This window comes from Leishmania major, chromosome 13 (genome assembly GCF_000002725.2).
Source record: "Leishmania major strain Friedlin complete genome, chromosome 13".
In the NCBI taxonomy this organism is placed as follows: Eukaryota; Euglenozoa; class Kinetoplastea; order Trypanosomatida; family Trypanosomatidae; genus Leishmania; species Leishmania major.
Window position 1 is genome coordinate 461,665 of NC_007254.2, and position 22,703 is coordinate 484,367.

The 22,703-nt window shown below is 60.5% G+C and overlaps 5 protein-coding genes across 5 annotated transcripts; all 5 read right to left on the minus strand.

Annotated features, from left to right (window-relative positions):
* Positions 1-1,318: 1,318 nt before the first annotated feature.
* On the minus strand, positions 1,319-2,794 carry LMJF_13_1330 (conserved hypothetical protein; the record flags this gene model as incomplete). The annotated part of the gene is made up of 1 exon (XM_001681825.1): positions 1,319-2,794. The coding sequence occupies one exon, from the start codon at positions 2,792-2,794 to the stop codon at positions 1,319-1,321; it is 1,476 nt and encodes a 491-aa protein (XP_001681877.1).
* Positions 2,795-3,993: 1,199 nt separating this feature from the next.
* On the minus strand, positions 3,994-8,160 carry LMJF_13_1340 (conserved hypothetical protein; the record flags this gene model as incomplete). Its single annotated transcript, XM_001681826.1, has 1 exon — positions 3,994-8,160. One exon carries the CDS (start codon positions 8,158-8,160, stop codon positions 3,994-3,996), a length of 4,167 nt encoding a protein of 1,388 aa, XP_001681878.1.
* Positions 8,161-9,812: 1,652 nt separating this feature from the next.
* LMJF_13_1350 (conserved hypothetical protein) lies at positions 9,813-13,253 on the minus strand (the record flags this gene model as incomplete). Its single annotated transcript, XM_001681827.1, has 1 exon — positions 9,813-13,253. The coding sequence occupies one exon, from the start codon at positions 13,251-13,253 to the stop codon at positions 9,813-9,815; it is 3,441 nt and encodes a 1,146-aa protein (XP_001681879.1).
* A 1,637-nt stretch (positions 13,254-14,890) lies between these two features.
* On the minus strand, positions 14,891-17,404 carry LMJF_13_1360 (conserved hypothetical protein; the record flags this gene model as incomplete). Its single annotated transcript, XM_001681828.1, has 1 exon — positions 14,891-17,404. One exon carries the CDS (start codon positions 17,402-17,404, stop codon positions 14,891-14,893), a length of 2,514 nt encoding a protein of 837 aa, XP_001681880.1.
* A 2,390-nt stretch (positions 17,405-19,794) lies between these two features.
* LMJF_13_1370 (conserved hypothetical protein) lies at positions 19,795-21,888 on the minus strand (the record flags this gene model as incomplete). The annotated part of the gene is made up of 1 exon (XM_001681829.1): positions 19,795-21,888. One exon carries the CDS (start codon positions 21,886-21,888, stop codon positions 19,795-19,797), a length of 2,094 nt encoding a protein of 697 aa, XP_001681881.1.
* Between the last annotated feature and the right edge of the window lie 815 nt (positions 21,889-22,703).

Sequence of the window (22,703 nt, forward strand, 5' to 3'; positions counted from 1 at the left end):
GAAGACGCGGCGCGGGGCATAGGGGACGTGCACGCAGAGAGAGAAAGACGGTGAAAAGAGAAAGCAAGGGGGAATGACAGGGATGTAGAGTTGGAAGCACGGAAGAGCGCTGTGTGATATCGGGTACACAGACAGAGACGGAGCTAGAGAGACATACACTTACCAAAAAACAGACACACACACACACACACACACATGGGCTGATGAAAGTAAATGTGGGCGGAGGTGGGAAAAAGGTGCCGGGATGGGGGTGAGGAAGGGGCACCGAGCCCTCCAACCCTTCCCCTGCGCGCGCAGGATGCACCACCACGGCACAGCCGTGCGCGTTGTGGCTGCTGCACCGTCCGCCACCGGCACCACCATAATCTGTTTCTCTTGCACTCGTCCTCACCACAAAAGCCTTCACGCTTCCTGGCATAGATGTATATGCATGTTGGTTCGCTACAGCAAAGGTGTTTCCTACCGTCAAGCAGAGACAGAGAGTGTGCGTGCTGACGTTGGTATATGGGTGAATGCGTAGACGTTTTCTTTTCCTTGCCTTTCGAATGTCCTCTTCGCTCCCCCCCCTCAGCGACCCTGCAAGCCGTGCGTCGTTGCCGGATCCGCTGTGCTCTGTTCTCTCGCTTCTTTTCCATCTCGCCCCTTTCTCCGGAGACGATGAGGACAGAGCGAGGCGAACGGTGTCTCATTCATCACCGATGCACGGACGCAGAGAAAGAGGGAGAGGGAGAGATCGATCTCTTCCGCCTTTCGCAGGCTTGCTCCAGGACATCCTGTCTCTTTCTTTCGCAGCTAGGGAGCGCGCCAGAATGTGTAACAGTTTGAGGGGGAAGGGAGGGGGTCAAGGTATGCCTGCGCCACAGCATGGACGAGGGAGGGAGAAGGACGGTAAGGTCCAGCTCGCCTCGCGCTCTCTCTGTTGCATACCCCTCGCCTTGGTGCCTCTCCACCCCCACCACTTCCCTCAGCGCGCTCCCATTCACTTTGGCTGCTGTCGTTGCGCACCTGACGGACGTACACCGAAATGAACGAGACGACGGAGGGGGCGGACGAGAGCCGGAGATGCGAGGAAGGGGCAGGGGGGAAGGGGAGATGATCGCATAGGGAAGCACTGCTGCCCCGGCGTGTCACCGCCACCGCCACTACCGCACTCCCTCCCGCCCTCTCCTGTGTGCAAAGCAGCGCCAGCAGCGAGAAAGAAAAAGAGAGCACGCGTACTCACCGCCAGCCGTGCTCGCCAAGGAGAGGCGCCGCTTCCCTTCTTTCGCCTCTCTCTCGTCATCTGTGCATCCTGTCTCAAGCATTTTGCATGCCTTCGTTAGATGCCCAACACACTGAACGTGCTGCGGACGGCCTGTGCCCAACAGTAGATATCGTACCGCGTGTTGGCGTTGTTGAGCACGAGCGGCCAGCGGGGACTGTCAGCGCTGGGGCTGCTGCTGTTTGCGTAGGAGGTGGCCAGGAACACGATGCCGGCGAACGTTATGTCACCCACCAGCACTGCCGCCATTTGCACAACGGGCGAGTCGATGAGCCGCGTCGGCTGACGGCGTCGACGCCGTTTCGACAACGCCGGAGTGCTGGGATCGACAGCAGCCGGGGCACCTGTGCTGGCACTTGTGGAAGGTGTTGGCGGAGCAGCGGCAGCTGCCGTGGGTGCTGTAGCCTTTGCCTTTGGGCTCACAGGCGATGACGCGGCATAAAACCGACGCATCACTGCAGTAGAAGTGTCTCTCACCAGCCACGACAGCCCCGCGGCAATGCGAGGCGGCAAGCGCGGGAGAAGCGACACAATGAAGTAGCCGCGAGGCGAGAGCGAAGCCCAGACGCTGTCCGCCAGCGCGTGCTGCGACGATAACGGCAACGATGAGGACAGCGTCGCCGATCCGTCGCGCCACTCTGCATGCAGCGGCTGTGCAAACCCTGCGAGGCGCTGCCAGAGCGTCTGCACAGCCCCGAAGCGAGGAAACAGCCGCGACCACACACCCGCCGCAGAGACACCGAAGCTGTAAAGGCCGTAGGTGGAGTTCACGGCTGGCGATGGGGGCGCCGCGGTCGTGAAAAGCGAGTCCGTCGCAAACGCCCTGAGGAGCGACCTCGGCGACAAATCCTTCGCGCCATCCACCGCGGGCGCCGCCCCGAAGGGAACGGCATAGTCGACTGACCGACAGCCGGCGTACAAGACGATAAAGGACGCGACAGAGACGAGGCAGCTCGTGGTTGCGGCTCGCAGCACGACCACGCCGTACTGACACACAGCGGCCCGGCTGCAGGTCCGAACAAACTGTGCATTAGGCGCGCGCTGCGCCGCCAGGACCTCGTACGCAAACGACGACACCACCCACGAGTGGCGACGACCAACACGGAGCGCAAAGATCGAGGCCGGCTGTGGCGATGAGGACCGTGACGGCCTTGCCCACAACGCCGACGCATCATCGTCGGCGTCGCCGTCTGCCTCCCTCGAGTCCTTTGCATTACTCTTGTAAGAGATGGATACACCACCTTCCTCCGCGGGATCGATCAGCACGCCGTCCGCCTCCGCTCCGTTAAAGAGCTCCTCCCGCTGCACCGCGTCCTTCGCTAGGTTTACCAGCTCCCCCCGGTACCGGTGCGCTACCATTCGGGCCACCTGGTACACAACCGGTATGGCTGCCAGTGCCATACCCGCCGCCACTGCGTGCCAGCGAAGAACATGCTTCACATCACGTAAAAACAGACTTGCCGCTTGCTGCGCCTGACCATTGCCGTCGACAACGCTTCCGGCGGTGGCGGCGGCGACAGCCACGCCTCCCATTAAAAATGAGGAATGCTATGCTTGAATATAGGTAGATCGACCACCCGTGCCTTTCTCGCCTCTTATGCTGAATGGCGGTGTCTGCCGACACACGGCGCAGCGGCAAGTCGCCCCGGGCCGCAACAAAGAAAAGGAGGCTTGAGGGAGCAAGAGCGCAGCAGACCCTTTCCCCCATTTCACACACACACGCACACGCACACACAGAAACACACAGTGGAGAGCAACAAGCGAAAAAGACGCGGGCAGGTGGTGGAGCGATGGTGCGCGGCAGGGCAGATTATGGCGGCAAAACGAGGCAGTGGATAGTCTCGGGTACACCGCTCAGAGGAAGATATGCTCTACGCACCTAAGAATGTACCAAAGGAGAACCAAGAAGAGCGCAGGGCAGGAAGAGCAGGAGGGGGGGGGGGCGAAGATAGAGCGGAGGCGACGCACTCGCACATGCGGCGACATACGGACAGCAAACAAAGGAGGGGATTGTTTCACGAGATGAAAGATGGTGTGCGCGGGTGTGCGTGTACGTGCCGGCACCCTCGTTAACTGAAGGGCCCGTGCGCCGGCGTATATATATATATATATATATATATACGCGTCTGTGTGCATGCTAGTGGAGCGAGGAGAAAAAAAGATGACGACGACGTCGGGAGTAGAACGGGGGGGGGTCGAAGGCGATATGCACGCCGGAACGATGAACGGCCCATTTTAGCGAGTGCAAGAAGCGAAAAAATGAGAGGGGTGCGTACATCGGGGGCGTGTGGCGAAGGTACCGCAGGAAGGCAGACGCCAAAGAGGTCGGCAAAGGATGGATGTGAAGAAGGTCTGGTAGCGAGAGAGAGGGGAGCACAAATTGCGGGCAGGGCGGTGGAGAGTGCCACTTCCCGCCAAACACAGCTCCATCAACGTAACATCAGCACCGCCTACAGCGGGCATCGATGCACCCTGCGTTGTGGTTGTTCTCTTGTTCTCCTAGAAGGGGTGAGGGGTTGGGGAGGAACGGTGGAGGATGTGTTCGCTGCCGCCACCGCTGCCGCCAAACACACACACACACACACAGATGCAAGCGTGCGGAACCACCCCTCTCCCTCTCCCCACTTGACACGAACACGATAGCAAAGCAGAAAGGGAAAGGCGCGTGAGGGAGACGCACCTGTACAATGTCACAGAGGTGGGTCCGTGCACGGTTTTCGTATGCGCGCGCCTCATTCGCCGCCCGTGGAGGGAGGGCTGCCGAAGAGACGACTGCCCTGCCAGTCACGCAGCGCGGTCGACGGGGAAGAAAAGAGCTGTGCATCACATGAGGGAGTGGCGCGGTCAGCAGCCGCACCAACGAGAGGTGTATCATTCGGTAGCACTGGCGGCACCAGGGGTAGAGCTTGCTGGGACGCATCGGTCCGCGGCTCGCGAACGCACGCAGCTTCCCTCATGCTGGCAGAAGGGCTGTCGCCGATGGCTGTGTCGCCAAGGCGCGTGCCATCACCATCGTCACACTCAGAGTGAGGAGCAGAGAGCGGCGGCGGCGGCAAAGCTGGCGCATCCGCTGGAAGTCGAGTGGCCATGCGGCCCTGCTTCGCAGGCGTAGACAACGGAGACAAAGAGTCTGTCGAACATCGAGGCATAGGTGCCTTCTCTGTGTCCGCCGCGTGCTCCACCTCTAGCGCGACGTGCGCACGGTTCATCGTGAACGGGCTGTCGGCATCCATCCGCGTTGGAGTACTGGAGGTGGTAGTGATACTGGCTGCAGTGGCGTTTGGCGTGGGCACTCGTTGCACTTCGTCACCAACGCCGGGACTCGACCAAAGCGCGGCTGAAGCCCTCGCAGCGGCAGCATCATCAGCAGCGCCACCGGCGGCGATGAAGGCCGAAGAAAACGCACGGCCCCCACCATCGGCCCGGTCGCCGACATTCCAGCGCAGTGCTTTGCCGGCCCTGGCCTCCACCAAATCCCTCTCGATTTCGGGTATGGGGGCAGTTGTCGACCGCGACAGTGCAGAATGCAGCGAGTCGGCGCCCACGTCACGAAAGTTCGCCCCCTTCCTATCAGCTGCGGAAGACAGCACGGACGCGGCGGCAGTAGCGCCGGGATCAGCGTGAGCCGGCGCGCTGTAGGGCTGACACGCGACTGAGCCTGCGCCGCCATTTCCTCCATCGCCCCATTGCGTGCCTGTCTTGGAGTGGAAGGGTTCCTCAGCAGCTACCGGCGATGCCGTTGCACGAGCGACGGCGGTGCCCTCACAGAGGTGTCCGTCGCCATGAAATGTGGCTTCTGCCGCACCCTCCGCAGCGCTCGCCTTCATCGACGCAGCTTGGGCCACCTTCGGCAGTAGAGTCGCTGCCACAGCTGCGAGCGCGTCCTGCGATGCAGCGGTGTGTACCGGCGGAAGCGGCGGTGGCGTCGACGCGCGTTTCGCCAGGCTGCTGGGCTCCACCTTCAGACCACCTGCCTCTTCTTCCACCCCGCATCCCACCAGGAGAGCGGAGGATGTGGAGGGACGGTGACCATCATACAACGCGGGAGTTGTATACTGCCCGCTGCGCCGCGCCAACGTCCGCGCGCGAAGTTCGGCGTTTGCGGCCGCCCGCTGCGCCCCGTCGGAGCGAATCTCCGTCACCGCCACCTGCGCCTCTGAACGTATGGCTACTGTAACGATAGCCAAGACGTCATCCACAGCAACGACGCCGCTGCTGCCGCTGCCGTCGGCGTCCAATGCCTCACCTTCCCCCTCGATACTATTTCCCTCGTCGACTGTCGGCAAAGATCGCCGACCTCCAGGTTGCGAGCGCCGCTCGAGAGAGGAAAGTTGCAGCAGCTGTTCTTCCACCTGGTTGTACACAGCGTTCAGCGTGCGCTTGATGCGCTTGCACTGCTGCTGCACCGTTTCCTCCGGCACGCGAACGTCAGCGTTAGCTTGAAGATGCTGCAGTTTCTCGTTCAGCTCCGTCAAGACGTCGATCTCGGCGCGCAGCTGGCGTCGATCGCGGTCATGGCGGAACTTGGCATCCTGCAAGGCCGTCTGCAGCGCAATTACCTCTTGGTCCTTTGCCATCAGCTTTTCTCGCCACTGCATTACCACCGACCCGCCGCCGTCGCCGCCAGTGCCGCTTCCTTCCACCTCCAGCAACGTCGCCTGTCGGCCCTCTCGATAGCCTGCAGCGTGACCGTCCGACCTGCCTGCGGCGTATCGCTCTTCGCTGACGATCTCCAGCTCGTCACGATGCCGCGCATCGCGCTCCACCAGCCGCAGACGCATCTGCTCCGCCTCGTCCTTCCGCTGCTGAGCCCATATGTCCTGCTGCAGGCGCAGATCCCTCTCCAACGCCTGAGCGCGATCGGACAAGCGGCCCATCGCCTCGAGCGCGCGTTGATAGTTCGCGTTCGCCTCCTCGAACTTGTGGCGGTGGCGCTCGATGCTGGCGAGAAGCTCCTCCCGGTTTTTCAGGGCATCCTCGATGGCAACCTCCTCCTGCGGCGCCCGCCCGACAACCCTCCGCATGACACGCTCCAGCTCTGCGTTGTTGCGCTGCAACGTTGCTTCAATGTCGAGGCGGTCGAGCTTTTCGTACACGGAGCCCAGTTGCACCTGCACGCGAGCCAATGCGCATTCTATGCTCTCCCACACTTGCGGCGACGCCCCCTGCCGCGACGCGGAGGCGCTCGGCAGCGGCTGCTGTGGCTGTTGTTGCAGAAAGTGAAGGAGGAGTTGCTGAAGCAGCGCGTTCGTGGACAGCGCGTCGTCAGCACCGGGAGCTTGTGACGGCTCCGCAGCAGGCAGTGACGCAGACACAGAGACGCGGGTCGCGGCGGCAGCAGTAGCAGGTGCGGGAGGGGGCGGGGGCGGAAGTGGTGGTGCCAAGTCACGAGCGGCAGTCGGAGTGGACGGCGCCGGCGTGCCAACGGGGGATGAGGCGGCCTGCAGACACGTCATGTAGATCACCGCCGAGGTGTTGAGAGCGAGCTGGGGTGCACTTCTGCCAGGGCGGTCAGATCGACGAGAATCGGTCCGCGACTTCGACTGCCGCACGCGCGTGTCTTCTGGCGTCAAGAAGACAAGCCGCGACTCACCTGTTCGCATGCCCACCAGTGCAGCAGCAGCGGCATCCCACAGAGTCCCATCCGTGGCCGCCACAGTCCGCGGTGCCGACGGCGGCACCGCCTCGACGCAGCTGCCTAGAACGCAATAGACAGTCTCCCGGCTCACGCGACGCAGCGTCCACGTTTGCCAGCAGATGGTCGCCGGCACATCTGGCCGGACCATGTCCGGTGCGCCACCGGCAGCACTGGCCGCTGCCTTATCCCTTTTCGAAGGTGGCAAGGCGGGCAATGTGCGCACGGATGGAACAGGCGCCGACGCGGTGCCCGTGCGCTGTGCCAGTGCCGCCGCGTACTGTGCAACGGTGTAGGTGGAGATGAGGAAGCGGCTCGCCTTGTCGCGGTCAGGAAACATACACATCCACCAACACCCGCTGCCGCCCCCACCCGCTGCGAACCTCTCGGCGGAGCTGCCTCCACAGATACCAGTGCAGCCGATGTCGAAAAAGGTGAGGTACTGTGGCTGAGCTGCGTCTTGACGCAGTCGCAGCGAGTCGCTAGAAAACACAGCGTCGGTGGCGTCGAGAGCAACGCGACAGAGTACCTGGCGGTTGCTGCTTATGAGCAGCAACGTGGGACCGCCGGTCGCCGCTTTTGACGCAGCGACAGCCTCTTGCTGTTCGCGGAGGTGTCGGCGCAGAGCGGCTGACGGTGGTAAAGCAGCAGAGGTGGTGGCTGCGGAGGCAGTACCAAGGGGCACGCATAGCGCCAGCATGCACGTGCCGCTGTACAGGGAGTCACGGTACGCTTGTACCACCGCGTGCTCGGCTGTGATAAGCCCCGCCGCCGCTTCACCCGTGGCAGCCGCGAGAGCAGCGGCGGCGCCGCCTGCAGCCCCCGTGGCGCCATTGCCATCGTAATCGAAGCGCGGAGCGAAGAAGGCAGTGGCTTCTGTGGCACCACTGTCGGTATCGACTGAAGCGCCGTTCGCGACATTTCCGGCAGCGGCGGCCTGCATGGCCGGGGGCTGATTTGGTGAGCTGCTCATTCCTCGCATCGTCAACGGCGTAGGGCCCGCGCAGAAGAGCTGTGACAGGTTTTGACGAGTGGCTGTCAGCTTGCTGGACTCGGGAAGCTGCACTGCTGCTGTGCTTCTCCTGTCGCTGTCGAGGCTTGAGGGGTGGAGCTGTGAAGCCGCGCCCGCAGACAGCGGATCCTTCGCCAGGCTTGAGCCTGATGTTCCAGACATGGCTCGATCACCGGCGCCCGCAGCCGCGAGACGGAAGACATCGGCGCTGTCGTCGTCACTGTCGGACGCGAAAAGAGCACGCCGGCTCATGTCGGTGTCGCCGCCCTCTGACGCACACGCACGCAAACCGACAAGCACCGAGACGCGCACTGGAGTGTCGCGCCCCTCCTGCACTCACGCTTTTCTGCAGGAGACCCCTTTTTTTTTTCGTTGGCTGGTTGGCTGGTTGGCTGGCTGGCTGGTTGGTTGGTTGGCTGGCTGGTTGGCTGGTTGGCTTAGTTGTTTTCGGTGTTCTCTTGTGCGTCTCCTCATGGTAGCGGTGCAGGATTAGCACACACGGCTGCTACAATCTATCCCGAGGTGATGGCAAGACGAGCGCCACACACCCGAAGAACAAAAGAATACGCGTCGCGCCGAGCGCTCTCGTTCGTGTGTGTGTGTGTGTGTGTGGTGGTGCGGAATGAGCAACGTTCTGCGCTCGATGGTCTCTGCTCACGTGCCCGAAGGGCGCCTGCCTCGAGGGAAAAAAATGCGTTGTACCGTGCTGCGACTGATCGACTAGTGGGGTGTGAAGGGAGGAGGGGGCAGAGTCGACAAAGGTCTTGGGTTTCACTCATGCATGCACGTGGTGATGTGAGCGTGGGTCAACGTGTACGTTTTGTGCGTGCACCGGCGCACGCACACACCTATACGCTCTACTAGAGGCAACAAAAGGCGGCAGCGGCTGGCGAGGCGCACGTGCGCGAAGCCGATAAAGTCGGAGGGAAAGAGCGAGCGAGCGAGTTGGAGCTGTACATTTATGAGTGCGTTTACCATGCAGGCTGTGTAAGTGGGGGGGGGTGCGCAGAATCGCCTGCGACGCCTGGTCACACGCGCAACCAGAAAAAGCAGATGCACACACCCGCACCGATGCATATCAAAGTCGGTTCCTGTTTCTTCTGAGGTACGCGTGCGCTGCGCCGACATACAAGCGGCGATGGAAAGAGAAACGGGCATCTGCTTTGTTTTGTTTTTGTTGTTGTGCTGCGTGTGCGGGAATCGGATGCACATCTGTGCTGATGTGTCGATAGGGGAGGGGTGAGGTCATGGCACAGAGGAGGGACACGAGAGACTGCTGCTGATCAAGAGTGGCATGCAACAACAGGGAGGGGATAACAACACCGGACGAGGAAGAGGAGGGAGGAAGGGAGGGCTGTAGGTGGTGGGAAAGTCGGAAGAAGAGACGCCCAGACGCATCTGTGCCGTTTCTCTTCTCGACAGCGTGATACAAGCACGCCGACTTTCTTCTTTTCTTTGTCTTCGCTATGCCGCCTCTCACCTTGCCACCACGCACCGCATGTTATCTTCGAGGCATCGACAGCAACCGAAATGGGGCGATAGGAGAGAACCAAACCAAGCGCCCCTCCCCCAAGTAAAGGACATATAAGGAACGAACAAAACAAAAGAAGAAGCGGCAAGTACGTCTACGTGTACATCGGAAAGAGGCGGCTAAAGAGAGAGAGAGAGAGAGACATCTAGCAAACAATCACGTACACGTGGCGCACGCCCACTCACACGCCCACTACTCCTGTACATCCGCGGAGGCAACCCATCAAGCGCAAAGGCCCACCATCCCAGCAAACGGGCGAATGTGTAAAGTGAACCAAGAGCACACACACACACACACACACACACACACACACAACAACAACAACAACAACAGCACAAAAAAAAACGCGTCATGGACGCCCGCGACGGAGGCGTCATAGATCGCAGAAGATGTCGTCGTGTGGGTTGTGGCGAATGAGCCACTCCGCCAGGTAATCCACCGGGTCTGCTGGTCGCGTTGCACACACCTCCAAAAGACCCTTGTGCAGGAGGGGCAGCACGCGCTCCTGAAGATAGTTTGTCATGGGCCGCTTGCGTGCTTCCAGCTCCGCCACGTCAGCCTGCTTCAGTGCTAGAAGTCTCTCCTCGGCTACTGAGCGGGCTTCGGACTCCTGCTCGCACTCCAGGGATTCGGCAGCCGCCTGGGCCGCTATCTGCTGAGCGCGGGCGTTCTCCTCCTCAGCCAGCAGACAGCGCTGACGCACGGCCTCCCGCTGGATCTCCTCTAGGCTCTTGCCAAAGTTGTGAGGACGTCCGAGAATAACTTGCCCGAGCAGCTTCTCCGTGCTGCTGAGCTGCGGCGGTGCGTATGCAGACATGGGCGGCAAAGGTGGGACAAGAGGCTCGTTGCCTTCGACCGTCACCAAGTGCACCTCGGCGCGGCGCTCCTCGCCCATCGCGCTGCCAGTGCTCAGCAGCGGCGCGGTGGTGGCAGCCGCACACTCCCAGTAACTGAGCACTGAATACGGCATGTCAACGTACTCTCGCTTGTATGTCTGGAGAGCGTGGTAGAAGGCTTCCACGTCGACGGGGCGTGTGGCATCGTCGTTGCCGCAGACGTTCACGGCGCCCTCCTCCGACGCCGCTCCCATCGCCTTAAGGCGGCTCAGCAGGTACGTGTCGGACGCTTGAAGCACAATGACGTGGTTTGGCAGCCGGGCATCACTCGCCGGCTCCTTTGGCGGAGCCGCCTCCGCGGCGCCGGCTTCTTTGTCGTCGTGGCCGTCGTCCGGAGCACCAGCTGCAGCGGTGGCAGGGGCGCCGCCTTCGTTGGCGTAGCGCGGCCGAAGCGCCTCTTCCTCCGTCAGCGGCGGCTGGAGCTGTTCATCCTCGCTGTCGCCAAACACGAGCCGCGCCAACTCCAACGTCGTCGGCACCCCATCCAGGACGAATCCCTGCACCTGACAATCTGGCTGGGCAAGGCGCCAGCGCAGCATGAGAGCGAGGGCGCGGGGCTGGAACGGCGCGTGCTGCAGAGCAGCTTTGAGCTGCTGCTGCTCCTCTTCCTCCTCGCGCGTCTTCTGCGCGTCCTTGTTGCCTTTTTTCTTCGCGTTGCCGCCACCGCCACCCGCGGCGGCAGCTTTCTTCTTCGGGTTCACCTCAGGCGTTGGCGGTCGTTGGTGCAGCCGAAGCAGCAGCACGCGTTCCATCTCCGCAATCTTGCTAATCCACGCGTGCGCCTGCGGCTGCTCGGCCCACCATTCCGACACGAACGTATCCAGCTCCTCCTCCTCTGCCTGGGTGAGGGCCAGCTCAGTTGCAACGACCTCATCGTCGTCGTGGACCGCCACCGTCGCCACACAGGCGTCCGCACCGGTTCCTGTCGGCGCTTCTCCTGGCTCGCTGTAGTTATTTGCGCGATTCGCACTGCTGCCGGCGGGGTAGCTGCCGTGACTCGCGAGGTCAGCAGCTTCAACCGAATCCTGCTCGTTGTTGCCCGGTGACCCCACTCCTTCCCGAGTACCTGCTAAGGAGGCATCGAGACGTTCGGCCTGAGCATCCCACTCGCGTTGCTGCCGCGCCAGCAGGCGGCGCCGCTTCAGCCCGAGGCGGCGTTCCCGCTCGGCTTCTCGAACCGCGGTCTTCGTCGACTCCACACGTGAGCGGAGCTCTTTCAAGGCGGTCGTGTAGTCGAGCACGACCGAGTCCAGCGACACGCGTGGAAGACGGTAGTAGCGCGCCACACGCCTGGCGAGGTACGTCTTTCCGACCAGCGGCGGTCCAGCAATGGCAATGCGGTGGGGTTGGACGTGGTGGGCGGCGGTGAACTCGTCTGCGACAGCACGAAGATGGCGACGGATGCCGCCCTCTGCAATCCATGTGTTCGGCAGGGGCAACTGCTGCTGCGCGGAGGCGGCCGCATCGCTCGACTCGGCCCCTTCCTCGGCATCCTCGGTGCGCGCCATGATGATCCGCATCGTCTCCGGCTCCACACGCAGGTCAATCGTGAAGCGCTCCACGTCGCGGTAGAGCGGGTACGATTCTGGCGCGACGGGGTGCATCGCACACCGCCCACCAAACATGCGGTTCACGGCGGAGACAATGCCCTGCCAAGAGTTCTGGTTGCTCCCGTCGGTGGCGAAGAGGTAGCGCCGCTCGGGGAACGGCAGGGCGTCAGCAGGGCACCGGAGCAGTTTGCGCACAAAACAGGCAAGATCCTGCACGTGCACCATTGGCACACGCTGGTGGCCGCTGCCGAAGATCGGCAGCGTTGCCGAGGTCGCCGCGTGCTCGTCCTCCTTCTCCGGCTCGGCAGACCATGCGAGGCGGAAGAGAGGTTCGAGTACGTCCTCCTCGCCTCCGTAGGGGAGGCCTCCGCAAACGACGAAGGTGTCCAGCGGCAGGCCGTTCGCATGATGCGCTGCTGCGGTGGCCCTCTCGGCATCGCGCCAGTTCAGATACTGCAGATGCGGTACACGACGGTTGTACTGATCCTCCGTCAACACCTCTGCGCTCGCACCCGAGGCGACGGCCTCCCTGTCTTCGTCCTCTCCATCGCCGCCGCTGTTGTCCTCATCCTTGGCTGCGCTCGCGTCGCCGCGCATCGCGTCCACTACAGCGTGCCGCGATCGGTCCTGCACCTCAGCGAGAATGCTCTCCAGGAAACGCGGTGGAGGCGGGGGATACGGCGCTTCGACGTCCTCTTCGCCATCAGCGCCAGGGCTGTCGCCCTCGTCGTCTCCGTCGCCGGCAGCAGCCTCTGCTTCCTCCAGCGACGGCGTGGCGTACCACGTCATGAGGCTGGAAAGCAGGACCAGACGCTTCGGTCGCTCAAAGGAGGGCTGCATCTGCAGGAACTGCACCACCTCTAGCACCGTTTGAGCCTGGTGCAGCTCCAGCACGATCCAGTCGCACGCGAGCAGCGCGCTACGCACGGCCAATGTGTCAAGGCGTGAGAAAAAGGTGCAGGACGCATGCAGCTTTAGCGGTTTTTCTCTGCCATCGGTGCCAGCCACGGTAGCAGTCACGCCATCCACGCCTGCAGCCAGGTGGCTATCCTCCACTTCGAGTGACCCAGACTCCTCCAGCGGCAAAGCCGTGTGGGCACGGGCACTAACACCGGGCACCAGGGAAGTGTAGCTCTCCTCCAAGACGCTGTTGTCTTCCCCCGTCACATCACCGACGCGTTTCTTCGCCGCTGGCTGCTGCAGTTGTTGCTGGGCAGCCGACGCAGCGGCGTTGAGCTGCTCTGCGGCGGCCGCATCCCACACGCAGCCGTAGATGTCGTAGTGCGATGGGTACTGCTGGAACTGACGCAGCAGACGCGTGCCGACAAAGGAGTCCGCGTAGGACAAGAAAACAGACACACGCGGCATCTTTTCTTGCGTATATCCGCGACGTGTATGCTGGCCTTCGCGTACAGAAGGCCTGCTAGGGGAGAGCTTCAAGGAGTTCCACCCCGCTGTCGTGCCTGCCAAGCCCGCACCGACTCGACGCGCTCTTCTTGACCACGATGAGGGGATGGTGTATGGTAGCAGAAGAGAACAAGTGAAAGGACGACGACGAGCTGCAAAACGACGGCCCACGGGGGACGGCGACGCGATGATGAGAGAGAGCGAGCAATGCCAATCACTGGCCATCGATGCATGCGCACAACAGAGAGAGAGGGGAGGGTGAGGGGGAGGAAGAGGAGGAAGATACAAAGGGCGAGGTGGAACAGAGAACGGTGCGCGCATGACGAAGGCGCAGAGAGCTGGAAGAGACGAGGAGATCATGAGGGCAAAGTGTGCAAGAGGCCGCCGCTACGAGTGCTCCCGCAGCCTCCGATGCACACACACACACACACAAGCGTCATCACTGCCGCGCGCTTTGGGGAAGCACCGCAGATGCACACCTCATCTTCCTCCTCCCGTAACGCGCTTGCGAAACTCGACAGGCGAGCCCTCACAACCATCAAAAGGCGCCCTTCAACGCCGGGTAAAACAGAGGAGAGGCCTGATATGGACGAGGAAGAGGAAGGGAAGAGAGGATGTGTGTGTGTGTTGGGGGGGGGGAGCCCATCCTCCACCACGCTGCTCTGTGGTCGTCTCCTCATCCCTGAGTCGTTTTTTTGTTCTGTTTTCTGTGTGTGTGTCTTCTTTTTCGAAGTGCATTACGGCTTACGAACAGCCCCGCTTACCTGCCAGCCATCAACCCTCCTCCCCCACCGCCTCCCCCCACCCCCAGACACAGACGACGTGCCTTCGAACCCGCATCCGGACCCACGACCATGCGCATACACAGGAAGACACACAGGCACAGATATGGGCGCCAATCAGCACCTACCCCCCCCATCCACCCACCCACCCACACACACACACACACAAGCGCATCGAGCGATGCACCCACCCTACACGAACCAACCCGTGGAAGAGAAAGAAACATCGGCAGACAGACGAAGAGGAATAAATAACGAACGAAAAGAGAAGCGCCGCCACAATCGATAGACGACAACGGGAAAGACGGGAATGAGGGGAGAAGGGGAGGGAAAGCATTGCTACATCATCACGCGCACCCTTTGCATTCTGCATCCCAGACACAGCCGCGCTCGACACACTCATAACTGCAACCGTAACCGAAGAGCATGAGGCAAGGTAATCTCGAATTTTTACTCACGCCGAGTCCCGTGTGCACACGGGCACACCGAGCTACAACGCACAACCCTTCTCCTCCTCCCATCATGAGAGTGTCGGCAAGAAGAAAAGCTACGGGGAGAGCAGGAGAGAGACGACGACGACAAGGGCGACAAACGTCCATCATGTACCTCTACCACCATGTCAGCTGCACTCGCTGAAGCCACGTCGTAGAGCGACGAGGGAAAGAAGCCGGAAGATCCAAGGCCACTCACCAAGGTATTGCATTAGGGAAGCGAAGGGAGTAGCGGAGTGCGACGAGAATGGTCGAAGATACAACGTGCCTGTGACATCTGTTCGGCGCCCGCAATGTGAAGCGTCGTATCTCTGACCTCCCTGGCTTACTCATCTGTCAGAAGCTGGGAGATGAGCTTGTGCACCAGGCGCTCCTTGTTGCGACTCTTGCGGTCCAGCTGCTCACGGGGTACGGCCTCTAGCGCCTCCAGCACAGTCGACAGCTCGCGCTTCACAACATCGTAGACGAGAGCTTGCTGCGAATCCTTCTGCGCTTGCAACCGGATCGTGCGCAGCCAGTCGTCCCACTCCACGTAGAAGTCGGACAACAGCTGCAGACGCAGGGGTACCGCACCGGCGTGCAGCGGCATCTCGAAGGTAAGTTGCAGGCAGAGACTCAGGAAGAGCGGCAGCGTCAGTGTCTTGGGCGAGGTGAGCACCGCCTGTTGCTCCCGGCACATCTCGTTCTCTAAGAACGCCAGCAGAATGCTGATGTCGTTAGAGGCGAGGATAGTGGTGAAAGCCCCCTTCCAGTCATCCTCCTTGGCCTGCCCCACTGCACGTGCCAAGATCGCGTCCGGGCTCGGCGGCGCCGCCGCTTCCTCGGCGGCCTTGCTGGACAGCTGGCATTGTGAGAGCGCCACCTTGACCTCCGCCACTTCCTCCTTCATGGAGCGCAGCGCCGAGCTCAGCTTCTGGCGGAAGGCCTCTGCCTGGGCGAGGCACGTCGCGGTCTGCGCCGACGAGGCTTCCACCGTCGTGCGGTTCAGCTCCTGGTACCGCTTCGTTGCGGTACTGATGCGCGTGATACTTGCGTTGACGACACGGCGGTACTCCTGCACCGACTGCAATGTGTTGAAGTCTCCGGTGACGCTGGTAGGAATCTCTAGCTTGCCCGCCTCGTTGGCCGCCCGTTCCACGGCGAGGCGGAGCTGCTTGCTGAGGAGCGCCTTCAGCGCTGCCGAGGCCGCGGCCGCGCTGCCACCCTGCACCTCCTGCACAAAGTTGCGGATACTCAGCACAAGCTCGCGCTCCCCAGCCGTTAGCACGCCGTGCTCGCTATCAGCAGACCCAGCGGCGTCTGCAGCAACAGGTACCGCAGCCGGCTTCATGCTTGCCGGGGACGGTGCAGTAGAGGTTATCTTCTCGAGGCGCGCGCGGTTACGGATGGCGAAGGTGCGACCGCTGTTCTGCGCCTCGGTGCGGTAGCGCGAGTCCTGCAACAGCCGCATCGTGTCTGAGGCGCTCTTCTGCATGCTTACAAGGTCGGCATCAATCACCTTGACCTGCTCGCAGAACTTCTGCGCCTGCGACCGCACGATGGAAGCGACAGCCGTTTCCGACATGCTGCTTGTCTTAATCTCACCAGCAAGCGAGGACGAGACGGCGGTGATCGGTGTTATCGCCGCGCCGGTGGCACCCACGCCAGCCGACACACCCGTCGCGTCACGACCAGCACCGGCACCGCCAGCCGCGAGGGACGGAAACCAGTTTGCCACAGAGTCGCCCCTCGCTACGGCCAAGTTCGACGCACCGGCGAGGCGGCTGGAGTTGGGCATCGACTGTACAAAGCCGGTCTCTGTCCGAATTGTGATGAAGAGCTCGTAGCTGACGGACTTGCTCTGCGCGCTCTCTGTAACCTTGCCAACGGACGTCGTCGAGCACAGCGCCGGCCCTGCCATGCGCCAGGACGTCACCCTGTACGCCTTGAAAAGGGTGTGGTGGGTCTCGATCACCACGGCGTACGGCCTCGTGCGAGAGCAGAGCGTGATGTACTCCTCGTCAGCGGTGACACTGATGTCGTACTCCTCCTTCGGCTCACCCTTGTAAGAGAGGCTCAGCTGCTGCTTGAGCGCGAACTTCTGGGTGTCGCTCTGGTAGGCCCAGAAGCGAATCTCGCGGTTGCCCTGCGCCGCCGTCACGATGAGCAGCTCCTTGCCCGACTCCTCAGAGAAAGCATGGTGCTGGAAGAAGCAGGCAAAGGTCGGCACAGTGTCCTCATGCGGCTCCCAGACACGGCCCAGCACGCTCTTGCGGGTGCGAGTCGAGATGAGGTCGAGATGGGTCGACTTCGCCGGCACGAGCAGCAGCTGGGATGCCTGATGGTAGTCGATAACGGGGTACTTGACCGTCGTCTTTGGGGTGAGGGGGATCTTGCTCTTGACGATGCCAGTAGACTCCTCCACCTCCATCACGTCCTGCTGACCGAGCACGTAGAGCCGCTGCGACTCACCGGCAGTCGAGGCGTAGCCCTCCTCGTCCAGCTTCGACTCCACCAACGAGACGGAGATGTCGCCGTTCGCTTGCGTGGTGGGGCAGATGATAGCCAAGTCTCTCCCGCCCACGGCGTAGAAGAGGGTCGGGTGGCCGGTAATCCTCTCTGTCGATACTAGGTTCGCGACTGCAGCGGCCTTGATGGTCGTGTCATTGTGCTTGCCGTGGCGGTTCAACACACGCAGCATGTTGGTTTGCTTCACGTTCATGCAAAGCAGACGCCGGTGACTCGCCAGCAGCGGCCTTGTGCCAACAGTGAAGTTGGCAGACGACGTTTTGCTGAGGATGACATCGGACTTGCACGGCAGAATGTCTGCATCGCTCGTCACGTGGTTTACGCAGTCCATGGCTCCACGCTAAGCTCCGCGTGTTTGCGGGAGGGGATGAGGAGAGAGAGAGAGAGAGGGGTGTACAAGAATAGAAAACCGGGAAAGGGGGGGGGGAAGGGCAGGAAATATATATATATATATATATATATTGCCGTTTATCGAAGACAGAGAGAGGAGGGCACTCTACCCGCCACCGAAATCACAGCGCCTGCGCTGAAGGGGAGGAGAGAGAGAGAGAGAAAGGGGGAGGGGGGGCGGGGGGGGGTTTCTTCGGAGATGGCTTTCCTTTGGCAGGAATGGCGCGATGTGGACAGCGGCGTCGCAATGGCCGTTGCCGCTCGACGAATGCAGCGACAAACAACAACAAAAAAGCAAATAATCCGTTCAGGAGCGGTGGTAGAGAGAGAGAGAGAGTGAGAGAGAGAGAGAGAGCCTCTCCACTTCCCTTGCAGGAGCACCAGATCCACTGAAACGACGGAGAAGGAGTGCGACGAGGCGTGGCGCGAGAGAGGGGCTAATGCACAGTGAGAACGAGAAAGAGCAAGACGAAAGGGAGGAGGTAGTCTGACCCTTCTCTCTCCCTTTTTTCCGAAGAGGCGTCTGCAGAAAGGAGCGATGAGCCCTGCCGTACACACGCCCGTCCACAGCAACCCGCACGAATGAAAAGAGAGCACCGAAGCGGAAAACCAGAAAAGGAAAAGAGAAAACGAACTCGCTAAACGGAAACTGTCGGCACGTGAGTGACGCACAAATCCACACCGCAACTATGGGGGGGGGAGGGCGGGGAGGAAGGATGGAAACAACAACAGCAGCAAATGAGGAAGCGCAACGTGCAGACTTGGATGCTAAGAGAACGAGAGGCCAGCGTGAAGGAGAGAGAGGGAGAGAGGAGGAGGGGAGGTGCAGCACTGGTAAAGAGCGGGGAGAGACACAGAGAGAGAGAGAGAGGCGGCATTGCTGCGGTCTGTCCGCCCGCTGAAATCAGCGGCGAGCAGAACGCGTGCATCGAAGAGTGTGAGTGATCTAGGCAACCGAGGGAAAGAGAGAGAGAGAGAGAGGACACATTAAAAAACGTGCAGGCGCGCAAAATCAAACAGGCACGCGGACCTATGTTTTTTTTTTTCAACGTGTGTGCACTCGTTCTCGGCCACACAGCGCCGGCTACATGCCACGCTGCACCCCCGCCCATCCACCCACCAACACACCCGCTGGCCCTGCCGCAGGCCCCACACATCCGCGCGGTGCGCAGAAGCAGCAGCAGACACACGCCGGTACAGCAGTGCGCCGACTCAGTCAGCTGAGCACGGCCCCCGTCTCAAACTCGACGCAGACCCTCTCTGCAGGTCGCCACCTGCTGCGCCCCTCGGGGAGGGGGGGGAGGGGTCCCAGGCCCCCCACACCAGTAGGCAGTGAGCGTCGGGCGGGATGCGTTCCAGTCGCGCGGAGACTTCGCCCACCACATGGATGGCGCAAGCGTGTGCACTGTCGCAGGTCGCTCCGACGCAACGCCCTCCAGAACCTGACTGCCGGCATCAGCGGCGATGCATCGCTCTGACCTCCCTGCGTCGTGGGCATGGCAGCCCCTGTCACCACCCGAAGTGGTTCGGCATGGGCAGGTATACCGGCAGCTTTGGCTTCCCACACAGAGAGAGAGAGAGTGGGAGGTGTGCGTGTGCAGTGGAACCCGTGATACCACGCACTGAGGTGTCCCCATCCCTGCCAGCACGAACGCTGCCTAATGTGGACCCTCGGCACTTGATATCTCGTCTTCTGCTGCGTTCAACCGCCACCACGCATCCCCATTCTGTCTTTTTTTTTGTGGTTATCTGAGAGCTGCTCTCGGGATTCTCTGGTGCGTGGATGTAAAGCTCAGCGTCACCAAACACCCCCACCCGCTTTTCTAAGCGCGTGTGTGGAGGGTAGGTGGGTGGGTGTACACGTGTATGCTTTACGGATCGTCTCCCTCTCTTGTTACTCGTTGTGCACCCCCGTCGTGTGCGAAAACATAACGGAAACAGAAGATAGGGGGAATGCAAGCACGCACTCGGCCCCTCCAAACGGAAAGAGGCAAATGGGTACGTCTATCTCGCTCGTGTTTTTTTTTAGGATGTTCCGCCTGCGCCCCCCCACACCCCTTGTCTCGCCTTTCGTCTCGGTTTTCTCTGCCCTGCTGGCCACCTAGGAGGTGGTTGGCCGAATGGACATGAATGGGCGCTTGGCCGTCGCATCGCCTCGGTAGCGACGATCAAAATCCGTGTGGTATAAAGACGCGGCCAGAGGAAGAAGGGACCGACGAACAAGTGCAGCAATGCTGCACAGAGAAAAAAAAAGAGGTCTGCGTGCTTTCCCCTTTTTTCTTTCGGCGCTCTCCGTGCCTCCTTCACGACCACGTTTTTTCCTTTGCGTCGCTACTCATTCATCAAATTGCCGCCCTTGATGTGCCAGAGTCGGCCGCCTGCCTTGAACTCCGCCACCTCGGCCACAACGCGCTGCACCACAGCCTCCAATGTGCCAGATGCACCACCAATGCGGCCGCGCAGTGCAGCTGATTCCGGCGGAGAAGTCAAGCCACGCGCTCGCACCACCTCCTCCAGCCGCTTCATGAGCGCCGCCATCTCAAACTGGCGCAGCTCCAGCACCACGTAGAGAATGGCCGGCCGGTAGTAGTCCACAATGGGCTCCCCGGCGGACTTGAGGATCCACGTGGCATCCGTGAACTTGTCGAGACACTGCTGCAGCGCCGTGCTTAGCATCGCCTTAGTCGCATGTGGGTAGCGTGCTTCCTGTGCCTTGATCACGAGGTCTTTCACCCGCTGCTTGTTAATGACGCCGTGCTCCGCAAACAGCTCGCGGATGTAATGCCGAATCGGCGCGATATCAGCGTCCTTGAAGCCCAAATCGGCACCCGGGGCGGGGGAGCTAAAAGGTGAAGCAGATGCGGTCACACCGCTTCCAGAGTGGCCGCTCGTCATGGAACTCACCGAGGGGGCGATGGACTGCGCTGCGTTTGGACTGCCATACGGGAGTGTCGCAGATGCCGCTGTGCCAGTCGTCGGTGGTGTGCTGCGCGGACGGAGGCACAGCTGCGACACAGGTCGCCCTGCGTTGATGTAAGGGATGTGTGCCATTACCTGTGCGCAACGGCGACGCCACGCCTCGTGTTGGCTGGCTTCTTCAGCCGCAAATTTAGCTTTAAAATCGCGTAGATTCGCCTCTCGCGCGGCGCGATCTTCGGGGACGTACTTGAGTCGCCAGCGCCGCTTGGATGGATCGGGCTCGTCTGTGTTCAGCACCGCCACTGTCGCGAGGATTTCCTTGATCGAGCGCCGTGCGGCGGATGTCGTGATCCAGGCATTAAAGTCTGCCCGCGCCACGCTGCCATCTTCGCTTTGGTAAAAACGAGCCAAAATCACCTCGCGCAGCGCCGCCACTGATCCGCGGAACTGATCACAGTACCGACTAACCCACACACCATGCAGCCACACGGCACACGACTTCAGCGCCTCCACCAGCTGTGCCTCCGGCACAGTCGACATCGTCTTCACCACCTCATTCGACGTATAGGGCACCACAATGTTCTGAAGTCGCTGGAGCGTGAGAATGTGGCAACGCTGAAGCAGCTGATTTGTCTGCTCAGCGACAGATTTGCAGTTGGCAAAGCGGTGAATAATCATCGACGGATGCGCCTCGTCGCCACCGGAAATACCTCCAGATTGAAGAATTTCAGGAGGAAAGAGGCTGTTTTCCACTTCGGCCGGCTCCGACGCCGCGTTTAGATTGCCAGTAATTCTTTCGAGAGTCGACGAGCACAGCCGAGACCGCATTGCCGAGCTCTCCACAGAGTCATCACGGAAGAATTGTATCTCTTGCGCGGTGTCCGCTTCTCCGTTCAAGACACGGCTGCGCTGGCGTCGCAGCTCACGCTGGATGCGATCTGCCGCCGCAAACCCAGGCATCGCCGTGGAGTTGGACTGGCTGCAAAACGCTTCGGTCACGCGGACTGCACCGGTGGATGACTCTGGAATGCTCAGTGCCGGAGTGAACTGCTGAATCGTCGAAACCGGGGTGAGGTGAATCCCCTCGAGGGTGATATAACCAAGCACATAATTCGACTGCGGCAAAAAGGGTTGCGACTGCAACGTGTAGTTGAAGGTGTGGTGTCGCTGAAGCTCCATCTGACCCAGCATATCCGGTGCGAACTCCGGCAATGGTCGGAATGAAGGGGAGCCAAACGTGTCTAGAGAACACTTCATTGTGAGCCGCGACCCTGGTTGGAGTACCGACGAACCCTTTCCCTGGGCCAGCAGGGCCTCACTTTCCTCAGCTACCGTTCCGCTTGTACTGAACAGCTTTATTTCTGTCGCTTCGTATGGCCGCTGCCTACGACGCAGGGGGTACTGAAAAATGTGAGCCTGATTTACAAGCGCCGGCGAAGCGTAAACGTTGAATGACGCTACGACCTCGTCATCCTCGATGTCAGCAGGGCAGGCGCCAAAGTTCATTGCAATTAAAGCTTCTTTGTTCTCCGGTGTCAACAACAAAACCTTCGAGCTTCCGCGCTGGACGGTTGGGCAGAGGGAGGAGCGCTCATTCTTTTTTTTTCTGTTGCGAAAAATTTAAGTGGACATACATTCGAAAATGCGAAAAGTGTAGACCGCAAAAAAAAAGCGTGAAGTCAAGTGGAAATGGAAAAGTCAAGAGAGTGCTCTTGGTGAGAAAGTAAGCAAGGATAGAAAGCTCTTTCTTCCTCTTTGACTTGTCCAATCGCCGGAACCTCGTCCGGTGCCAAGTCGAACACACGCTAATAAGAGAAAAGCAGCGAGTCCCCGTTCTTCCCAGAACAGAAAGAGTCTCTCGAACTTCCAAGCATGTTCCCTCTTTTGCTCGCCTTGCGTGTTTTCGTTTCTGCTCGAAACCCGTCGCATAAAAATCATTCTCCATTAGTACAAAAGACCAAGCCACGGCAACGCTTCGTTTTTCTACTCTTGTGTAGCCACTATCGCAGGAATATATATATATATATATATATATATATATATATATATATATATATATATATATATACTGCGACTTCCGCTAGACAAAACAGAGGTACCGTACTGCCCACTTCGAGTAAACAGCTGGATTCTTCAGCACATTCAATCTGCATCTTTGATGCCTGTTCCTTCAGTAATTTTGACCAACATGAAGAATCACAGCTCGAACCAAGCAGAGCGAGAGCCAAGTTGCTCGCGCGTACACGCAGATGTAGAAAATGTGATGTGTCTTCAAAGAAAAAGGTACACGGAGACGGGGACCACAAAGCTCTTCGATTCGA